This window comes from Chelonoidis abingdonii, chromosome 3 (genome assembly GCF_003597395.2).
Source record: "Chelonoidis abingdonii isolate Lonesome George chromosome 3, CheloAbing_2.0, whole genome shotgun sequence".
Lineage (NCBI taxonomy): Eukaryota > Metazoa > Chordata > Testudines > Testudinidae > Chelonoidis > Chelonoidis abingdonii.
The window spans coordinates 91215742-91236788 of NC_133771.1; the positions used below are offsets into that span (position 1 = coordinate 91215742).

A 21047-nucleotide genomic window follows, 5' to 3' on the forward strand; every position below is an offset into this window, starting at 1 on the left:
TTTCCTGAATGAACACTTGAGCTACATGTGTATGTCAGTGGTAGCAGCTCTATGGCTTGTTTGTTTCTAGGCAAACCTATATGTTTTCGCTTAAAAGCAGAAATACCACAAATCTTTTCTTTGATTTCTTCTAAGCCTGTTTGTCTCTCTGTCATTTCATTTTTTAATGACTGCTTTGCTTTTCTGATATACCTGGTTATAGACATCTTTCACCCTCATGTGCAACTGCAACTGAATTAATTATTGCAAAGCGTTGTAACTGAACAGCAATAATGTTCTTTGAGGTGTGTATTACACCAGATTTCCAGATGGTTGAGTTTTTTAATAAACTCAGCTTCAACTCATATATCAGTTTTCTCAGCTGTCCAGAAATCAGGTTTACAAGTGCAAGTCTCTCTCTCTCTCTCTCACACACACAAACACTTTTGCCTCTGGGATCACGCCAATATACATCAGACAGCAGAAGGTGGAAAATAGTTGCACATATAATAATTTTAATCCATTCCATTTTTAAATACCACAATAAATTTAATTTTCACAATAAATTAAATAGCCATATTCAGTTTACAAAATAGAATTACTTAGTGTGAAACCAGTATTTACAAACAATATACACTATATACATGATGTTTCTTTTTGTTGACACACAAGCATAGAAGAAAAAATTATTTGATTTTTTTTGACACATGATTGACATGCTACAAGTGACACCATGGTCCATACAATAAAACAATAGTGCAAACTCACTACAGAAACTTTGAACCAATGTTGTTTGTACAAGATAGGATATTCTTTTCAAATAATAAGAAAATAGTATTATCCAGTTTCACTGCAACAATTCATCATTGTATTTAAAGTGTCAGTATTCCTTTAGCAAGGTGCATACTTAATATAGCCTGAATGTTATACTTTCCAATATACCCTCCCAGCTACACACAATTGCAAGGTGAATTTGCATGTTCTAAACTAACGTTCTGTCTGGGTCTATAAATGTGTCACATAAGAAATTTTATTGAACAAGAGGAACACTGACCCTTTTGCACAGTATCTGAATTTAATCCCCTAAATACTATCTTGTCCTTTATTTGTATAGCTTAAAATGATGCAACTATGTAGAGAGTAAAGTTATGTTAGTTACTACTCTGTAGAAAAATTGATCCCACCTTATATTTGGTCACACACTGCATATGTACACGTATGCATGAAAAAAGTTAGTTTGATAGTTGTGTCTATGAAAAGTGCATATTTTTACTCTAGAAGAGACATGGCTGCTTGTCTCCAGGTGCAACACATAGTGTTGTATGAAATTTAGTTTAGGGCCAGTTAAATGTCCTCCCAGTGATCTGGTAAAATTTTTGATTAAAAGGGTGAAAGAATTTGCGCAATTTGGTAATAACAGAGGAATCCACCTCTGGATGAATGCGTCCCTTGCTACCCGCCAGGCACTTGTTAAAGACAATGTTAAATCGCAAGCAGTAAAACCCTCTGGTGGCATTGAAGTATAAATTGTACTGACTTATCCTTGGAGGAAGATTTAGGAACTTCTCCACCAGCTGCAGTTCTGGCAGTGGTTCTGTAATGAGCCGATCTCCATCTACAATATGAAACTGCTCGATTGGAAAGTATTTTAACCATCTCTCCAGATGTTTTGTGTAGATGCTGGTTCTCACTGCCTTATACTTAGTGTTCACTTCGCAGGTATTAGGATCAATAGCCAGCTTCTCAAATTTGTAGTAGGTTTTATTCTTTCTTTCCTTCCCCTCCAGCACCTGAGTGTAATCAGAAATAGCTCTTGTTGTGGGTTCCCTGACAATGATCAGTAATTTGATGGATGAGTTCATTTTATAAATCCTTTCAGGTACCTCCTCTGTGATAAAATATGCAGGGCTTTTCTCAATTGTTATTTGATGAGGGTAAGAAAAAGGCATTTTTTTCCTGTACCATTCAATACCCTTGGCATAGTTCTCATCGTTATCAAAGAAGTGAATTTCTTGAGAAGCTTTGACCACTGCAGGATGGAGGTTCAGCATCTCAAGCAGTGCACGGGTGCCTCCTTTCCTTACCCCAATTATAATGGCCTTAGGGAGCTGCTGAACCAAATTGTGAAGTTGGATTTGCTCTTTAGTGGCGTTGCCCTTACGGAACTCATGTAGCAGCCCACGCTTGAACTGCAGAGTTCGGAGTGGGATCTCGTCTTGGCCATGGGGTCGAAATCGACCATCAATGGGACAAATGGGCTGCAGCCTGAAATCAACAAAACAGATGAGATTTTATTTTGTTGTAAACCATAATGAACATATGTTTGCAAATTTTATTTTAATCCACCCTTTATTAAATGGGGCAGACAATCTGTGGCATTTTTAATATTCTTCCAAATTCCTATTCATCAAGCTCTTAATTGATAGCAGCATGTTCACAGCACAAGAAAAACAAGTGGTCTGGGTCATATTAGCACCTGCTTTACAACTAGATATTTGACAGATCTGGGCAATGTGCTTTTAGTAGAAAATCCTGAAACAAACTGATTCCTGATGTGTAGTACTATTTTTGGAAATAATATCTTGTCATTTAAGGTATTTATGCTTTCAAAATGCTATTAATAACTTAAGATATGGAATAATGAGACAATTGTCTGGCTTCCATGCTACAGAATCCATCATAATCCCTGAAAACACTAATGTTCAAGTTTGCACATAATATCTATTTATAACTAACTATATCTATAGATGAGTATTACACAACACCACCGCCCCCCCATATTAATAGAGCATTATTAAGGTTGCAAAGTCAAGCACTGAAAAGTTAGAAAATGCCAGAATTAAGTGTGTGCACATTATGATAGTCATTATTTATGTTTATATAATATTTTACACACTGCTAATAATGTTGTGTGTGTGTGTGATTTACTAGGTTTTTATTAAAAAGCAAACTGAAAAAGCAGAATTTCCATCATGTGGCATCAAACTGACACCCACGTGGTTCATCTGCAGAATAGGAACCTTTAGAATCATTGCAGAGATTTCTGTCACTTGAAGTAATAGAGGGTCTAATAGCAGTAGTATGTTGTCATCCTCCATGTGGATCAGCACTTGCGGACAAGACAGCACAGTTTGCCAACAGATTTCACAGATATTTGCTGACAGCAGAGGAATAATAAAACTCAATAATCCTGGGCTCTAGTCCAGCCTCCAGAGGGATATGTGCTTTAATGATCAGACTCTTGTGTTTTTGCCCCAAGCTTGACTCCTTCTGTCCTGTTCCCTCCAGCCTGTTGTGTACCAGTCTTGTCTCTTTCCCACCCTGGGATCCTTACCTATCCAATCCCAGTCTCTATTCACCAGGGTCCTTGCCTCAGTCCCAGTCCTAGTTTTCCCCTTTGGACTCTCTGTTCAAGTCTCAGTATCTCTCCCAATTAAGTTTGTCCCCCTCCACATGCTCAGTCCCCTGCCTCCTTGCCCAGCAGTCTCAGTTCCTCCTCTCTCTCGTTCTCAGTCTCCTCCACATTCCCTCCCAAGATCTTTGTCCCAGTCTTCCTGCTCCCTGGGCCTTGTTCCAGACTCTTTGGCCAGCCAGTCCCAGTTGTCCCCCACACCCCAGCTCCTTCTCAGATCTGTGTTCTCCCACCACTTCTCTCATTGGCTTCCAGTCCCAGCCTCCCTGCCCAACCAGTCCTAGGCTTTCCTCTACTCCCCCCCAACTCCCAACCCCAGCATCCTTGTCCAGTCAGCACCAGTCCAAGTTTCTCTTTCTCCTCCTGTCCGAGTCTCACCAGACTCCTTCACCCAATCTACTCCTTTCCCACCCCTGGTCCAGCTCTTGTTACCTCTGCATTTGAATAAGATCATAGAATCATAGAAGATTAGGGTTGCAAGAGACCTCAGGAGATCATCTAGTCCATCCTCCTCCATGTTGCCTAGATGCCAGTAGGTGGGAGGGGGGTGTCATTGAGTGCACAGGAAGGACAGGCTCCCTGATTTCAGGTCTGATGCCTGGCTCCACCATTGCCTGGAGTACCTGGGAGCAGCCATTACAGGGAAAATCCAGTTCTCCCTGTAGCCTAGGCTGGAGCATGCTCAAATCTTCTGTGGGATGATTCATCAACAGTCTAGTCTGCACAAGCTTGTCTCTCTTGGCTTATATTCACTACTGGGGTAATTCCAATATATCTTTTTTTGAGATGGGGCAACCACATCTGCACGCAGTATTCAAGGTGTGGGTGTACCATGGATTTATATAGAGGCAATATGATATTTTCTGTCTCATCTATCCCTTTCTTGATGATGCCCAACATTCTGTTCACTTTTTTGACTGCTGCTGCACTCTGAGTGGATGATTTCAAAGAACTATCCACAATGATTCCAAGATCTCTTCCTTGAGTGTTAACAGCTAATTTAGTATAGTTAGATTATGTTTTGCAATGTGCATTACTTTGCATTTATCGACATTAAATTTCATCTGCCATTTTGTTGCCCAGTCACCCAGTTTTGTGAGATCCTTTTGTAGCTCTTCGCAGTCTGCCTGGGACTTAACTATCTCGAGTAGTTTTGTGTCATCTGCAAATTTTGCCACCTCATTGTTTACCCTTTCCAGATCATTTATGAATATGTTAAATAGGACTGGGCCCAGTACAGGTCCCTAGGGGACACCACTATTTACCTCTCTTCATTCTGAAAACTGACCATTTATTCTTACCCTTTGTTTCCTATCTTTTAACCAGTTACCAATCCATTAGAGAACCATCCCTCTTATCCCATGACTGCTTATTTTGCTGAAGAGCCTTTGGAGAGGGACCTTGTCAAAGGCTTTCTGAAAATCTAATTATGCTATATCCACTGGATCTCCTTTGTCCACATACTTGTTGACCCCCTCAAAGAATTCTAGTAGATTGGTGAGGCATGATTTCCCTTTAAAAAAACCATATTGACTATTTCCCAACAAATTATGTTCACCTATGTGTCTGACAATTTTGTTCTTTACGACCAACCAATTTGACCACTACTGAAGTGAGGCTTACTGGCCTTTAGCTGCCAGGTCACGTCAGGAGCCCTTTTTAAAAATTGGCGTCACATTAGCTATCCTCCAGTCATTTGGTACAGAAGCTGATATAAATGGTAGGTTAAGATGACAGTTAATAGTCCTGAAATTTCACATTTGAGTTCCTTCAGAACTGTTGGGTGAATACCATCAAGTTCTGGAGACTTATTACTGTTTAGTTTATCAATTTGTTTCAAAACCTCCTCTAATGATACCTCAATTTGGGACAGTTCCGCAGATCTGTCACCCAGAAAGAATGGCTCAGGTTTGTTAATTACATTTCATGCCTCAGGGCATAAGATAAACTCCTGAAGTAGTCAAGAAGGAATTTTTACCCCACCTACAGAATCACATAATTGGCTATCTATAGTTTTAACCTCCTCTGAAGCATCAAGCATTGGTCACAGCTGAAGGCAAGATGCCAGCTTAGGGGTCTGATCCTGTGAGGCACTGAGTCCACCTGATAGCACTGAATGCCTTCCTCAATAGAGGGACTGAAGTGAATGGAAGAGGAAGGGACCTAACCACCTTGGAAGGCATCAACACCACATAGGGATGGGGCCCAGGTTGGCCAGTAGTCTGTTTTGATATTGCAGTTCCCATGTTGTTCCTATGCAGTTTTACATGCTCTAGCTATTTTGAATAGAAGCATGTCACAGTTTTACACTTCGGCCATATTTTCCCAGGGTAAGGGGTGAACAGGGTCATTGGCATAGACATGTGTACACAACCCCAGTCTGTTCAGACCTAGGCCTTACCCACAGGAAACCCCAAGCTCTGTTTTCAGTCATGCTTCCAAAGCTGGCATATACCAAAGCAATCCCACGTTGTTCTTAGGTCTCAAAGAAATTATCAGCTGTTAGGGATAGGTCTGTTACATCCCAAATTGTTTCTCAAGAATGTGCCTGGTCAAGAGTGCCAAATACTCTCTAAATTCCTCTCTGTGAATTTTCCACTGCTCTCAAAGAAATCACTTGCAGACACAATGTCCTTGTCTGGTGCATTCAGCTCCAGAACATCATGGCTAATTAACATAGTTACAATTCTCAAACTCTGCAGCAATCTTTCACGTGCAAATAAGATTCAAAACTCGATAAGCAACTCTGCAGGCTCATACATAATTTTAACTACCACTGTCGCACATTAATTGCTTTTCTGTAAATTTAGAAAAGAAGATACATAAATACATCATAACTGTTTTGCTGAGACTAGAGGTCAACGCACAGATGCACACATACAAAAATGAGCTACTGTAATGACATTTGTACTGTATGCTGCTTTATTCCTCCTCTGAAAACAAGCACCAATGCACACAGAATACAAATAGACAGATAGAAATACTTTGACTTGGACAAGCAGCACCTTTCTCCCTTTTCCCATTCTCTCCCCACAAAAAGGAGGAAGAAATAATGAAAATCAATATTAAGGTGGATAGTCTTTCTATTCATCAGTAAGAAAAAAAAACATCCTGGAGATCTATACATTTTAAGCAAAAGAGGAGAAAAAAACCCCAGTTATAATTAATAAATCCAGATCCATTTATAATTAAGACTGTGACTTATGCCTGATTGTTTAATTACTTACCTATCCAAGCTCCCAACTCTGGCAACTAGATATAGGAGACTTCCAATAGCAAGGCTGCCTAGCACAAAGAGCTTCTGTCTCAGCAACGCCTGCTGTTTGAATAGCATGGCCCTCCATCAATCTTCAGGACTTCTTCAGTCTGCAGGGACCAGAACACATAAACCACTCATCAACAAGTGGCAATACACTGGCTAATGTTTATTAACAGGCAGGCAATCAATTCTTACAAGTGATTAAGCCTCACTTGCAAAAATCTTTTCAAGCGGCATTGGTATTAGATAAAACTTGTTTATTTTGCTCTTTTTCTGCCACTCATAATAAAGCCAAGCAACAGATCTAGGAAGTGGAACTTGCTATTTAAGAGCCACTTTAACTATGTCCACCATTATTCGGATAGGCAGTGTCCAGTGGCTAGAACCTGGGGATTGGGAGTAGGGGCGGCTCCAGGCACTGGCGCAGCAAGCATGTGCCTGGAGCCGCGGGGGGTGGCATGTTGGTCGCCATGAGGGTGGCAGTCATGCAGCCTTCGGTGGCGTTTCTGTGGGAGGCCCGCCGGTCCCGCGGCTTCAGTGACGAATCGGTAGCGGGTACGCCGAAGGTGCAGGACCAGCAGATCACCCGCAGAAACGCTGCCGAATCAGCTTGACCAGAGGACCGCCCACAGGCATGCCACCAAAGGCCACCTGACTGCCGTGCTTGCAGCGGCAAAAAACAGAGCCACCCCTGACTGGGAGTCAGGAAAGCAAGTCACTTCTTCTCCCTCTGTATCTTGTTTCCCTTCCTACTCTTTGCCTGTCTCGTCTGTTTAGCTAGTAAACCCTTTGGGGGCACAGACTGTCTCTCATTAAGTGTCTGTACATAGCCTATTACGATAGGAACCTGATCCTGATTGAAGTGCCTACTGGTATATCTGCACAGCTTGTGGAGCCAGCCTCCCAACCTGGGCTGACAGACTTGGAGCAGCAAGGTTTGCACTACCACTCTCAAAATAGACAGTGCTTTGGGTCAGGCTGGAGCTCGGGCTTTGAATGCTAGGGAAGGGGGTGGGCTTCAAGCCCCAACCTCTAGCCCAAGCAGTATGTTCAAAGTGCTGCCTATAGAGCTATACTTAGTGTACTGGAGCAAGTCCCGCTGCCCTGAGTCTGTCAGCCCAGGCTAGGTGGTTCGCTAATGTAGGCTTTGTAGATATACCTTAAGGTGCTTCTGCAATGCTAATAAATAATAATAATAATAACGTCTGGTAAAGATATAGGAGCAGATCATTGCTCCAAGCCTTCATTTAGCCTGTAGTACTGAATTCTTTCTTATTTATATGACAGGAGCCCCACAATAATAGCCCTAAGATCATGGCTGTATAGTGCTAGGCACGGCACAAACACAGAGTAAGAGTGAGTCCCTGCCCTGAAGAGTTTACAAAGGAAGTATTATTGTTCTCTTAGGGAAAAAAGAGATGAGGAATGACAGTACAGAGAGATTCACTAATTTGCCCAAGGTCACAGAAGAAATCTATAGCACAGATGGGAATTGAACTTAAGTTTGAGTTGCTGCCTAGTGTTGTAACCACAAAACCATCTTTCCTCTTTCCTTTTTTTTTATTATTATATTTTTTCCTAGCCTTTCAAAGTTCAACACAAAAATGCTCCCAAAATAACGAATTTTAGATTTTAAGCAGTGCAGACAATCCATAGCTGGAGCTTAATATGTGAACAATTTAAAAGTGAGGAAAAAATGTGCAGATACTACATCTCTGCGTAGATTCATTATTACTAATTACTACTTTAATTAAATTCCTTTAATTAGGAATAGGTGAGGGGCAAGAAATAATGATGATAATGAGACCAAATTTCCATAGGTTTACAGTCTTAAATCCTACCCTGCTGCTTTCTGTAGATGAAAGGTTTCAGTATTACAGTAATTGGTTCTGAATTTCAGCTCTCAAGAAACATACACAATGCTCTCCATATGAGAATAAAACATAGTCCAAATGTCCTCCCTTGTCTAGCCACTTGGATCCCAATGGATTAGTCATGTTAAGTCATATCCGCAGGCCTTTCCGTGATTATGGAGTTATGCAGGACATAGGGAAATTAAATTACAGATAACTTGGCTCCTGATCATAGATTCCATAGGGTCTCATTCTCTCAGTAATCATGTTGTCCTTAACACGCACACACATATCTATCTATCTATCTATCTAATATGTGTGTGTGTGTGTGTATATATGTTAAGAGGCTTATTGGGATTCACAATTTCTATAAAATGTTCATACCAGTTTTGTGTGTTTGTGCAAGAGAGAGTTATAGAGGAAACAGTTGCATCCATTACCAAGCAGGATGAAATATAATGGCAGCTTACGTATTTACATTTCACACATACACCCCATTCTCATTCCACCACTTGTGAATTACTAATACCGTTTGCAAACATATTCATTTGGGGTGAATTTCTTTCAGCTCAGAGGTGATTTATTTTTAAAGTTTTAATGAAAACTTGTTCAGCCAGTTTTGAGTTTTGTATGTATTAAAACAAAAATCCCACTTTCTCCATATATTTCTATCAGAAATGCGGTGCATGCCTATCTAAAGAGTAGAACGAGTTTTGCTCATACTTGCTTTGTTTTTTGCAAATCTCCTTGAGACCAAAGGAACCAGCCAAATTTGAAGGAAATTGATTCAGTAGTTTTGAAGTTATAAGAGCTGACCTTTTTTGCGCACAAGTAACAGTTTCGGCTTTTATGTTTCTTTTCTCAATCAGCAGCTTAGAAACTTGCAGGGGGAGGAGTGAACACAAGCATAACAGTCTTTGTTATTAGGTTTTTCTGCTCAGTGTACTGTAGCTTTGAATGTTAGGAGCACTGTGAAGAAATCAGGCATAATATAAATTTTCAAAAACATTGAAGGCCAGATTAATTCCTGCTGTAACTCCCTTGACATCAGTAGAGTTAGAGCAGAGAACATTTGCCCCTTGAAGCCCTAAAATCCCGCTTCTAGCAATGCCTGAAAATGCTAATTCACATGACACCATCAGAACTCCAATTTAGTTTTAAAAATCATTTCAAAGTGATTTCCTTCCTCTGAATGGTGCACTGCTGTCTAATCTTTGTCTGCCTTTTGGCTCACAAATTCATTCAAACAGGAAGCACGTCTTTATTTATTATTTTTTTTAATAGTGTGAAGACCATTGTTGGTACAGAAAACAGAATGAATAATTAATTTATAAACCTCGTCTTCTAAGTATATCAGGAAGCCCTGGATAGTGATGGTGATGAAAGCACTTGTAGCCCCTTAAACCTCATTTAGCTCAGAAGCAAGAGTTCTATTCCCCCTCTGCTGGTGGCTAGTTCAGCAGTATGTTAGCACTTTCTGAGCCTGATTCAAAGCCTACTGATGCTGACTTGAATGCAGTGAGTTTTGGATTAGGCTTCTAAAACCGTCTCCATAAAATTACAGTTACTCCTGAAAAAAGTACTGGGAAGTAATTAAATAAATATCACCACTATGATTTTTACAACGGAACAAGGTTTTGAGAAGTAATTTCTTGACATCTGAAATGATTACATCTTGGAATAACTAGTTGTAAAGCATATAAAAGTTATTTGTAGTCCTATGCAACAGAGGAATGGATTCAAGAATTAGTTAAAATTAAACCACTAAGTAATACCAACCAAAATACAATTAAGGTAAAAAATCCTTCAGACAGGAATATTACAAAAACTTAATGTTACAAAAACTTAATATAGCAGCACTTAACTTTTGAAAGTGAAGAAATTAAAACCCTCAGATTCCATGGAAGCTGTGTAGTCTCTAAAAGTATGCACACTCTCAACTAAAAAGAAAACAGGAAGATAAGAAAGGAGATATGGCAAAGTGGAAAGACACAAGAGGCTATTTGAACCAAACAAGTGTCTTTCAGAATTTGTTATTGGAAGCTACAGAAAGAAGCATAAATTGTGACAATTAAAATATAAATTAGCACAGCTCAGCAGGATCTTGAAGAGTAATCAACCGATGTCATAAAAACAACTAACAATAAGTGGGTTAAATATATCAGAAGCAGGAAACCTGCAAGAAAAGTGGCTTTTCCTCCAGGAAGTAAAGGGAACAAATAAGAACTTTGTAGAGAAGTTAAATGATTTTTCTACATCAGTCTTTATCACAGAAGATGTTGGGGAAATACCTTTATAATCAAAGCCCTCCCGGTCCATGTCCACCTGAAGCAGCACTCTCCCCTTGTGACCACAAAATCCCATGACAGCTACATTACAATGAGAGAATGGAACTGTTTACAACTAGGGGAATGAATGTAGCAGACAGAATTGTCCCAGCAACTGGACCATGAGTGGGGAACTTCCTATCACAAGAGAGAACCTTAGCAGTTACAGACCTAAATGCAAATCCCATTGCTGCAGATTAGCCTTCCTCAATAATTTTGAGGAAATTAAAATCTAAGCAAACTACTCCTACCTATTGGGAATGGAAGAGAGAGATTTTGTGTTTAGTATTTAAAATCTTGTGAGGCCTTAGATATTATGTTGATGGCTCAGTGTATGGCCTTAGATAAAACTGAGCTCAAGAATTTGTGCCAAAGGCAAATTTGAACACCACAACATTATACTTACAGACCAAGCCCTTACCCTTCTATATGATATTATTGCATATATTCATATAGGCTATTATAGTATAGACATACCCATATATTTAGATAGATATGCAGAGAGATGGATTTAATCACAATGAAATAAGCAAAGGCACTCACTGGATTTTCATGAAACAGTCATGACACACATAAAAAGTGGTATAAAATTTCAAAATATGTAATGAAAAAACCTCCGTATTTTTCATGATGAAAGAAGGAAAGAAATTTAACTATTATTGTTAAAAAGGATTTCTTTGTATCAAATTTATAAATTAGCTAAAACAGATTTTTTGCACACCAGCAGGGGTCATCTGCTGACCAATAAATATCTGCCTACACATATTACAGAGACAAGATGGGTGAGGTAATATCCTGGGACCAACATGGCTATATTACAGACAGATCTTTGAATCTATTGATAGTTTAAAATGTGGTTAATAAGAAATGGAACAAAGTCCTTAATACCTTTTTCTCTCTCCTTTCACTTTTGTGTTCTTTTAATTATAAAGACACACAGGTCCGCGAGTTGTTCACTGTGAGTAAAATTCATACACCTCAAGTAGATTGGTTTTGTGGGAGGAGCTATATGGTGGCCGGAAAGGGAAGGTATCCATTCCCCGCATAATTGCACTTGCTGTAGAACAGGTTTTGATCCCCTTCATTGCTTGGGTTGGAATAATGGCTGCAACCCCTCCTATATGAGCGTGTGTGGTCCCTGGATGCACATAATGACAGACACACTAGCTATGGCCTGCCCCTCCCTTGGCCTACTCCAAACACCCACTTTGTGCTGAGTGGCTGGTAAGCAGACCTAGTATGGAATCAAGCTGAGCAGCAAGTGTAGCATTCTCCTTGCACCCATTCCACAGGTGCCCATGTCTGAGCAATTAAACTACAGCAACATTACTGAAGCTGATGAATTGCATTAACAGAGAACTACTACACATTTGATGAGTAGTAACAGTATTTTTCATCAAAGGGCAGTTGATAAGAACATCAGAACGGCCATACTGGGTCAGAACAATAGTCCATCTAGCCCAGTATCTTGTCTTCTGACAGTGACCAGATGCATCAGAGGGAATGAACAGAATAGGACAATTACTGAATGATCCATCCCCTGTTCTCTACTCCCAGCTTCTGGCAGTCAGAGGTTTAGGGACACCCAGAGCATGGGGTTGCATCTCTGACTATCTTGGCTAATAGTCATTGATGGACCTAGCCTCCGTGAACATCATTCATCAATATATTAGAAGGAGTGATGTAAGCAAGACATGAAAAATATTTTTTCGACTCTACTCAGCACCGATAAGGCCTCAGCTGGAGTACTGTGTCCAGTTTGGAGCACCACACTTCAGGAAAGACGTAGACAAACTGGAAAAAGTCCAGAGGAGAACCACAAAATGATTAAAGTCCAGAGAACATGGCCTATGAGGAAAGACTGACAAAAATTGTTTAGTCTGGACAACAGAAGACTGTATGTAAAAAGTTGTTGTAAAGAGGTAGGTGATAAATCTCTTTATTCACTGAGGACAGGACAAGAAGTAATGGACTTAAACTGCAGAAACGAAGATTTAGGTTAGACATTAGGAAAAAGTTCCTAATTGTAACAATAATTAAACACTGGAAGAAATTACCTACAGAAATTGTGGAATTTCCATCACTGTAGATTTTTAAGAACAGGTTAGGCAAACACCTGTAAGTGATGGACTAGGAAATTCTTAGTCCTCTCTGAGTGCAGGGGATTGGAGTAGATAACTGTCATGGTCCTTTCCAGTCCCACTTTTGTATGATTCTATGTTGATAGTTACTTCATGAATGGTCTCGATAGGGACTACTTGCTGAATAAGGTACTACTTAATGTGATTAAAGGTGTCAGAACATAGCACCTCATTAGCAATTTTTGAAATTAAAAAAATAGTTTTCTCCCACTGCTTTGAACAATGTGCATAGATAACTGCTCTAAAATTATTATTTTTCTGTCAAAACTGCCTATCCCTGAATAATATTTTCATATCTTAAATAAGACTTCTTAGCTGAAACTTGGATGCTCTTCTATTAATTAAATCTTTGGAAAATATTTAAACTAACCACCCTCTTAGCTATTTTGAAGACGGTGAAGCCCATTTTATCTAAATAAGGAGAGAGCTTGGCGTTCACTGGAATTCAAAATATTAAAAGCAGTTAGAAGCATTGATGTAGAAACCATCAGCAAAGAGCCATTCATGCTGGAAATATGTTTTGCCAGTAGACTACACTCCCAGTTGAAATTTACAAGTAGATTTTCCCTGTGCTGCTTTATCAATGTGTAAAAATTCCAGGCTATGGGATTATTTATTTATTTCTTTACACAGACTCATGCATGTATGTAGAAGCATGCTTCACAAAAGAAGGTTGGTAAATCTCACACTGTCTTTGCAACCTAATCTCAAACCTTTTTTACACTGGGCTTTTTGCACTGGCATAGCTACAGTAATGTAGCTGCACTGCTGAGAACCCCTGTTGTAGATGTACTGCAACAGTATAAAAAGTTACTTGCACCAGTGGGGCTTTACCCCAGTTTTTAAACCAAGGTAAGCCACATTGGTGCAAACCACTTTATTGGAGTAGTGCTGCACATGTACAAATTGGGGTTTGCATTGGTGCAATTATACCAGTGTAGCTGCCCTGTGCAAAAACCCAGTGCAGACAAGTCTTTACCATGCTCTTCTTGAAATCTTATTCTTCCTTTGCTTGACTCTGTCCTCTCCTGGGTCTCCTCCTACCTCTCTAATTGCACCTTCAGTATGTCCTTTGGAGGATCCTCCTCATACTCCTTCAGCTTCCTGTAGGAGTGCCCCTTCTCTTCCTTGATTCCCTTCTGTTCTTCCTCTTATCTTTACCCAAAGATAAAGTGTAAAGAATAATCTCACCCACAATCACAAATTTAACTATTATCTATATGCTGACGATTCACAGATCTACCTCTGTACTCCAGACCTGTCTCCTGTCCAAACTAAGATCTCAGCCTGTCTCTCTGACATCTCCTCATGGATGTCTAGCCATCAGCTCAAACTGAATATGGTTAAAACAGAGCTCTTAATCTCACCCCACCTCGCCTGCTTCCTTGACTACTATGGACAACACCACCATGCTATCTGTCACTCAGACCCATAACCCATAAGCTTCATCTTCAACTTGGACCTCCATCTAGGCTCTCATATCCAGGCTATGTTTAAATCTTGCTGTTCCTTTCTACATAACATCGCTAAGACATAGCCTTTCCTACCCAGATCCAGACAGCTAAAACTCTCATCCATGCTCTCATCATCTCGCATCTCAATTACTACAGCATCCTGTTCTCTGGCCTTGACAAATGCAATCTTGCATCTCATATCCACTTAGAATGCTGCTGCAAAGATAATTCTACTAGCCCATCGTTTTGACCATGTCATCCTTCCTTGCACTGCCCCCTTCTCTATGTTATCAAACATAAACTTCTTGTCTTCTTTTTCAAGGCTCTTCCTGGCCTATCTCCATCAGCCTATCATCCCTCATTCACTCATTCAAGATGTCAACACTTGCTTCCCGTTTACCAATGATGCCAACCTCCGTTGTCCACTTGTTAAATTTTCAAACAAGAATCTTTGTGCTTTCTCCCATGCTGCCCCTCACACTTGAAAGGAGCTCTCTGTAAGCACCTGCAAATCTACATCGTTATCCACCTTCAAATCTCTCCTTCAAACTTGTCTTTTGCTGTGATGCCTACAAAAATGTTGACAGTGGCTAGGCTGCTGCTGTGCTGACACCACCACCTATCCTGCTGACCAATGTTGTCTCACTGCCTCCTTGCGTTTCCCCATCTGTCTGTATCCATCTGTTGTCTCGTGTCTTACATTTAGATTGTAAGTTCTTTGGGGGCAGGGACCATTTGTTTGTTCTGTGTCTATCCTGCACCTAGTATAATGGGGTCCTGATCTAGAGTGACCAGACAGCAAATGTGAAAAATCGGGACAGGGGTGGGGAGTAATAGGAGGCTATATAGGAAAAAGACCCAAAAATCGGGACTGTCCCTATAAAATCAGAATATCTGGTCACCCTGTCCTGATCTTTGACTGGGCCTCCAAGGCACTACGATGACGGGGAAGTGGCTTCTTTTTTTTGTCAACACAAACCAGTAAATACTTCTGCCCAGTCAGGGTGGATCTGAAGTGTGGAATCAGCTTTAACCTGCACATAATCTTTCAGTATGACCCTTTCACTGCTCACATGGTGCATTTAAAGAAATATATCTGCCAAACATAGAAAAATGAAGGCATGACAAGGCAAATAAGGTATTTCTGTCTATAAATAACTTGCTCACTCACTTACACACTATTTTTTGCAGAAAAATATAATTATTTCTCCAGGCTAACTGTGTTTTTCCCTCATTAAAAATTATAAACAAGCAAAACAGGAAATAAAATATCACCTATGGATCAGACAAAGAAAAACAGCATGCGACAAGACATGTTCACTCTGATTGTGCAGGGATGGGCAAAGTTAGGCTGGGATTTGCAGTGGTGCCGGGGGATTTAGATGCCCAATTCCCATTTAAATTCAGTGGGAGATGAGTACTTAACTCCCTTAGGTTGCACTGACAATTTCAACCTTAATATCCTTGTACCAAATTAGCTTGCTATGCACAGGGGAATGTGACCAACAGACCAAGATGGGCAGTAAGTCTATTGCCACTGCTCCCAGGGGTTTCTTCTGGGGAGACTAACTTTAAGGGCTTCATCCACAATCTGATGAACTGAATAAGCTTTGGGTAATGGTGCTTATGCAGAGGGCTCACCATAGGATCCGTAGTAATTCCTGACCATTTTTGAGGGATTTTATTTCTATTTTAAGTGAAAATTTCAAAGCAACTTTAGCTATGGAAACAACGAGGAGTTCGGAGTCCATCTAGCTATGGAGTTGTCACCAACCCCTCCATACAGAACAAGAGGATAACAGGAACAAGAACAACAGGACTCCACTGGCCATCACATATAGTCCCCAGCTAAAACCTCTCCAACGCATCATCAGGGATCTACAACCCATCCTGGACAATGATCCCACACTTTCACAGGCCTTGGGTGGCAGGCCAGTCCTCGCCCACAGACAACCTGCCAACCTGAAGCATATTTCACAGTAATGCACACTGCACCATAGTAACTCTAACTCAGGAACCAATCCATGCAACAAACCTCGATGCCGCTCTGCCCACATATCTACACCAGCGACACCATCACAGGACCTAACCAGGTCAGCCACACCATCACCAGTTCATTCACTGCACGTCACCAATGTAATATACGCCATCATATGCAGCAATGACCCCTGCTATGTACATCGGCCAAACTGGACAGTCTCTACGGAAAAGATAAATGGACACAAATCAATATTAGGAATGGCAATATACAAAAACCTATAAGGAGAACACTTCAACCTCCGTGCCACACGAATAGCAGATCTTGGCCATCTTGCAGCAAAAAAGCTTCAGGACTAGACTTCAAAGAGAAACTGCTGAGCTTCAGTTCATCTTCAAATTTGACACCATCAGCTCAGATTAAACAAGACTATAAATGGCTTGCCAACTACAAACCAGTTTCTCCTCCCTTGGTTTTCACACCTCAGCTGCTAGATGAGGGCCTTCTCCTCGCTGATTGAACTAACCTTGTTATCTCTAGCTTGTCTTCTGCTTGCATATATATACCTGCCCTGGAAATCCTCCACTACATGCACGACGAAGTGGGTATTCACCCACGAAATCTCATGCTCCAAAACGTCTGTTAGTCTATAAGGTGCCACAGGACTCTTTGCTGCTTTTACAGATCCAGACTAACACGGTTACCCCTCTGATACTTGATACCAGTAGGTGGGAGGCACTGGGGAGTGGGAGGGAGAGCACCTACTATTTTTTTCCTGTGGGTGCTCCAGCCACAGAGTACCCATGAAGTTGGAGAAGACCTCTTAAGAGCGCTATTTGAAACTTAAAGATCTGTGACATTCTGTGGTGTATAAGCTCTGAAAGCCAGGAACACACTTATACACTGGGCCAGACTGTTCAAGTGACAGCTCTCAGGCCCCATGCAAAAGGAAAACAACGGGGGGATGGGGGGGGAGAGGAGGAGCTCATCTCTGCGGCTTGGTGTTACAGAACTGCATGGTGCCTGAGAACTCTTACAAATGAGCTCTCTGTTCCCTGAGCAGTACTCCGTCTTATTCTTGAGCCATTTGTCCTTCTCCCATTGCGGTCGAGCAAACTACCAAAGTTACTACAGCCTTGGGGCTTTATCATCTCTCTTACATGGCCCCAGCTTGGAGGAGAGACAGATGTATTCCTGCATCCTTGTTAAATTAAAAAGCGAACAAACCTGTTGGCAAGAGAGGCCAGAAGGGGTAATTTCTTCTGCTCCTGATCAACTGTGATAGTGGGAGCCACACTTAAAAAACCATTAGGGGATATACCCCCATTGGAAGAAAACATCCTCTTCCTGTCTTCAGCATGTGACACCTTTAAATTAACTGGACCTGATTAGTCTCTCACACCAGTTTTACACTGATTTCAATGGTGTTACTCCCAATTGATGCTGGTGGAATTAGGAGAATTGCTAGCTTGTGACACAACTTGATTTACACAGTGATTTGTTATATTTAATTTCTTCAGCTTGGTTTAGTTCCTTCATCCTCTTTCCTGCTGACAGTTGCCACTGTGGCATACGATACTAGGCTCAATGGTCATCAAATACAAGATGAATGAGTTATCAGTGAGCCAGTTAAAAGAAAAAGATAGTGGCTCTAGCTGTAAAACTCATATAATTTATGCAGGAACTTGGAATAACCTTGGAGTTATGCAGTGTGTGTTTGCAGTGGACATCAGTCAAGTTATCCATCTGGTCTGGCTTTGTCTGCTCCTGGCTCATGTGCATTACAGAACCCACATCCTAGTTCCTTTGGGGATTACGGGATGGCCTTAGTAATGATTATGTTGTAAGAGGGAGGAGTGTGGATGAAAATTGAAATCCACACAAAATTAATTAAAAGTTTAATTTTCATTGGCTTTGAGCTATATGCAGACATCTTTATATAATACTCATATCCAAACAGACACTTATACTTTCAGTAAATATGGAATAAAAGCATAATCCTAAATCCTTAATTAGGGCCAAATCCTGTTTCCCCTGAAAAAGTAGGTTTGTACAAGGGTTCTAGATATGTGATGTTTAGATACCATGATGATCAATACCCTGTACATGTCTCAACAGATGGAAGAGCTGGTCTAGAAATGATAAAAGAATGTTCACAAATAATTTATTTGCCAGTTGAGGGGGGAAAAGAATTGTGAATTATTTATCAGGTCAATATTATTCAACCATCAATAGAGCTGGGAGAATAATTTATCAGTTTTCTTGTGAATAATTTATTCATCATTTGATGACAGCAGGCAGAGGGCTGGAAACTAATGAAATTAACTATATTCAGTCAGAGACAGCTAAACAGGGCACCAACACAGGAGCTGAGGGCATGGAATCCTCTCCCCAACTTGGTGGCAGGCTGTGGAGCAACAGACTGAGCAGCTGTTTTTCAGTTTCCTCTATAGCTTATGATTAGTACAATATCATCCATTCCTTTTGTTCCAGCATGTGAGGGTTTGGGTCAATGGATCTATGTAGCTGTTGGGAACTTATGTGGCCACACCACCTCTTCCAGTTCCTCCAATATCTGTGCAAGGTTGGCACCTGAGCCAACACCCATTTAAGTGAATAGCAGGACTCACTGATTTCAGTGTCATTGCATCAGGCCCCTAGAGCATGCTAGCACGTAGCCGTATTCCGCAGAACACTATAGTTATAGAAGTCCCTGTGCAGCTTCCCAGGGCACAACTAGACAGCATTTTGAGCAAGCTTCCTAGCCCAAGTTGACAGACTCAGGTTAGTGGGCTCATGCTAGCACTGTAAAAATAGCTGTATGGACATGGCTTTGAAGTTGTGGCTCAGGCTAGAGCTCAGGCTTCGGAGGCCAACCCCCCTCCCTAGGCAAGAGCCCAAGCTCCAGCCTGAGCCACAGCTTCAAAGTGCTTTCTATGCAGATATTTTTGGAGCACTAGCACAAGCCCCGCTAGCCTGAGTCTGTCAACCTGGGCTGGGAGCCTCGCTCCAATTGCTGTGTAGATGTATACTCAGTGTCTTAACATCTTTTGTCGGGGGACTACCCTGCAGCAGAGTCAGACCTGGTCTACGCTACACATTTAAATTGACATAAGGAAGCATACATCAACCTAATTATGTCAGTGAACACACTACAGCCTTGTCCAGCCGATGTAAGTGCCCTACTACACTGACATAATAACCCCATCTCCACGAGAGGCATAGGGCTTGTGTCGGTGTAGTTAGGGTGAGGCAGTAACTGTGCAGACACTGCATTACTTACTATGGCTGTTGGGCTGTCTTGTCAATTTCAGGGTTCCATGCTGGAATCCTGAAATTGACAAGAAAGCTGGGCCTCTAGAGCCTGCCTGTCCCTAGCTTCCTGCTCCCTGCCAGGCTGCACCTGCCTGGCTCCTTATTCAGGGGGGCAAGAAGCCCAGGCGGCTGCTTCCTTCTCTCAGCAGGGAGGTGAGAAGTCTAGATGGCTGCCCCTCACTCCCAAGGAGGAATGGGAGGCAAGAAGCCCAGGTGCCTGCCCTCACCCTACTCCTGGGTGCATCAAGCTGAGCCTAGCTGAAAGTCCTGGCTCTCAGCCCCACATGCTGCCCCACTTTAGTTGTGGAAGTGCTCCTGGTGAGGACACACACCACCAAGAGAAGGAGAGTAGTGTGGACATCAGCCACGGTGGTAATTACAGCTGGGGCTGTAAGTCAGCCTAACATAGGTAGACTGAAGTCTGTAGTGTAGACATGCCCTCAGTGCAGTTGGCCCTGATAGAAACAGTTCTGTGGGCCTGCACCACCTGCTTGATTGCAGGAGTCAGCAGGCTGATAGTAGAAGCAGCAGTTTAGAGACTTCTCAATGTGCTCCTACTTTACAGCTGTGCTTGGTCCTGTCTCTGCGTACACCGTTGCCAACCTTGTCCCACCCTATAACTGCGCCTGCTCCAGCCCCTAGCTTCTTCCTAATTTCTTATTTCCACCTTCCTAATTTCCCACTCCCACCGCTACACCTTCTGACTGTGAGTCCAGTTTACACTTCAGCTTAGGCTTTGGTTTCTGACACCAAGCTATGTTCCTTGGTTTTGCTCCTGGACCCATCTGGATTCAGCTTTAATTGATAGCTGGAATCTTGCTCCAACCAGTACATCAGCCCTCCCATGATTTGGTCTCCAACACTTCAGTCAGAGAATCCTAGGAACTTAGGGCTAGAAGTGACCTCAAGAGTTCATCTAGTTCACTCCCTGTGCCTAGTCAGAATCAAATGCACCTAGATTATCCCTGACAGGTGTTTGTCTAACCTGTTCTTAAAAGGCTTCAATGACAGGGATTCCACAACCTCCCTTGGTATTCTATTCCAGTGTTTAAGTACCCTTACCGTTAGAAAGTTTTTCCTGATAGCTAACCTAAATCTCCCTTTCTGCAAATTAAGACCATTACTTCTTGTTCTTCCTTCAGTGGACATGGAGAACAATTAATCACCATCCTCTTTATAACAGTTTCTTAACATATTTGAAGACTGTTATCAGTTCCCCACTCCTGTTAATAAACCCCAGAATGACATATTTTTTTTTGCAACTGCATCACACTGTTGATTCACATTCATTTTGTGATCCACTATAATCCCCAGATACTTTTCTGCAGT

At 41.4% G+C, this 21047-nt stretch overlaps 1 protein-coding gene across 3 annotated transcripts in view; it reads right to left on the reverse strand.

The window, feature by feature from the left end:
* Window positions 1-521: 521 nt before the first annotated feature.
* HS3ST5 (heparan sulfate-glucosamine 3-sulfotransferase 5) overlaps window positions 522-21047 on the reverse strand; it is a 306981-nt gene continuing 286455 nt past the window's right edge. For all 3 annotated transcript variants that reach the window (XM_075063432.1, XM_075063433.1, XM_032788077.1), the window contains 2 exons: window positions 6619-6757; window positions 522-2244 (listed from right to left, as the gene is read on the reverse strand). In XM_075063432.1, coding sequence (XP_074919533.1) covers window positions 1314-2244; window positions 6619-6725 — 1038 coding nt within the window. In that variant the 5' untranslated portion in view covers window positions 6726-6757 and the 3' untranslated portion in view covers window positions 522-1313. The remainder of the gene's footprint in view (window positions 2245-6618; window positions 6758-21047) is intronic.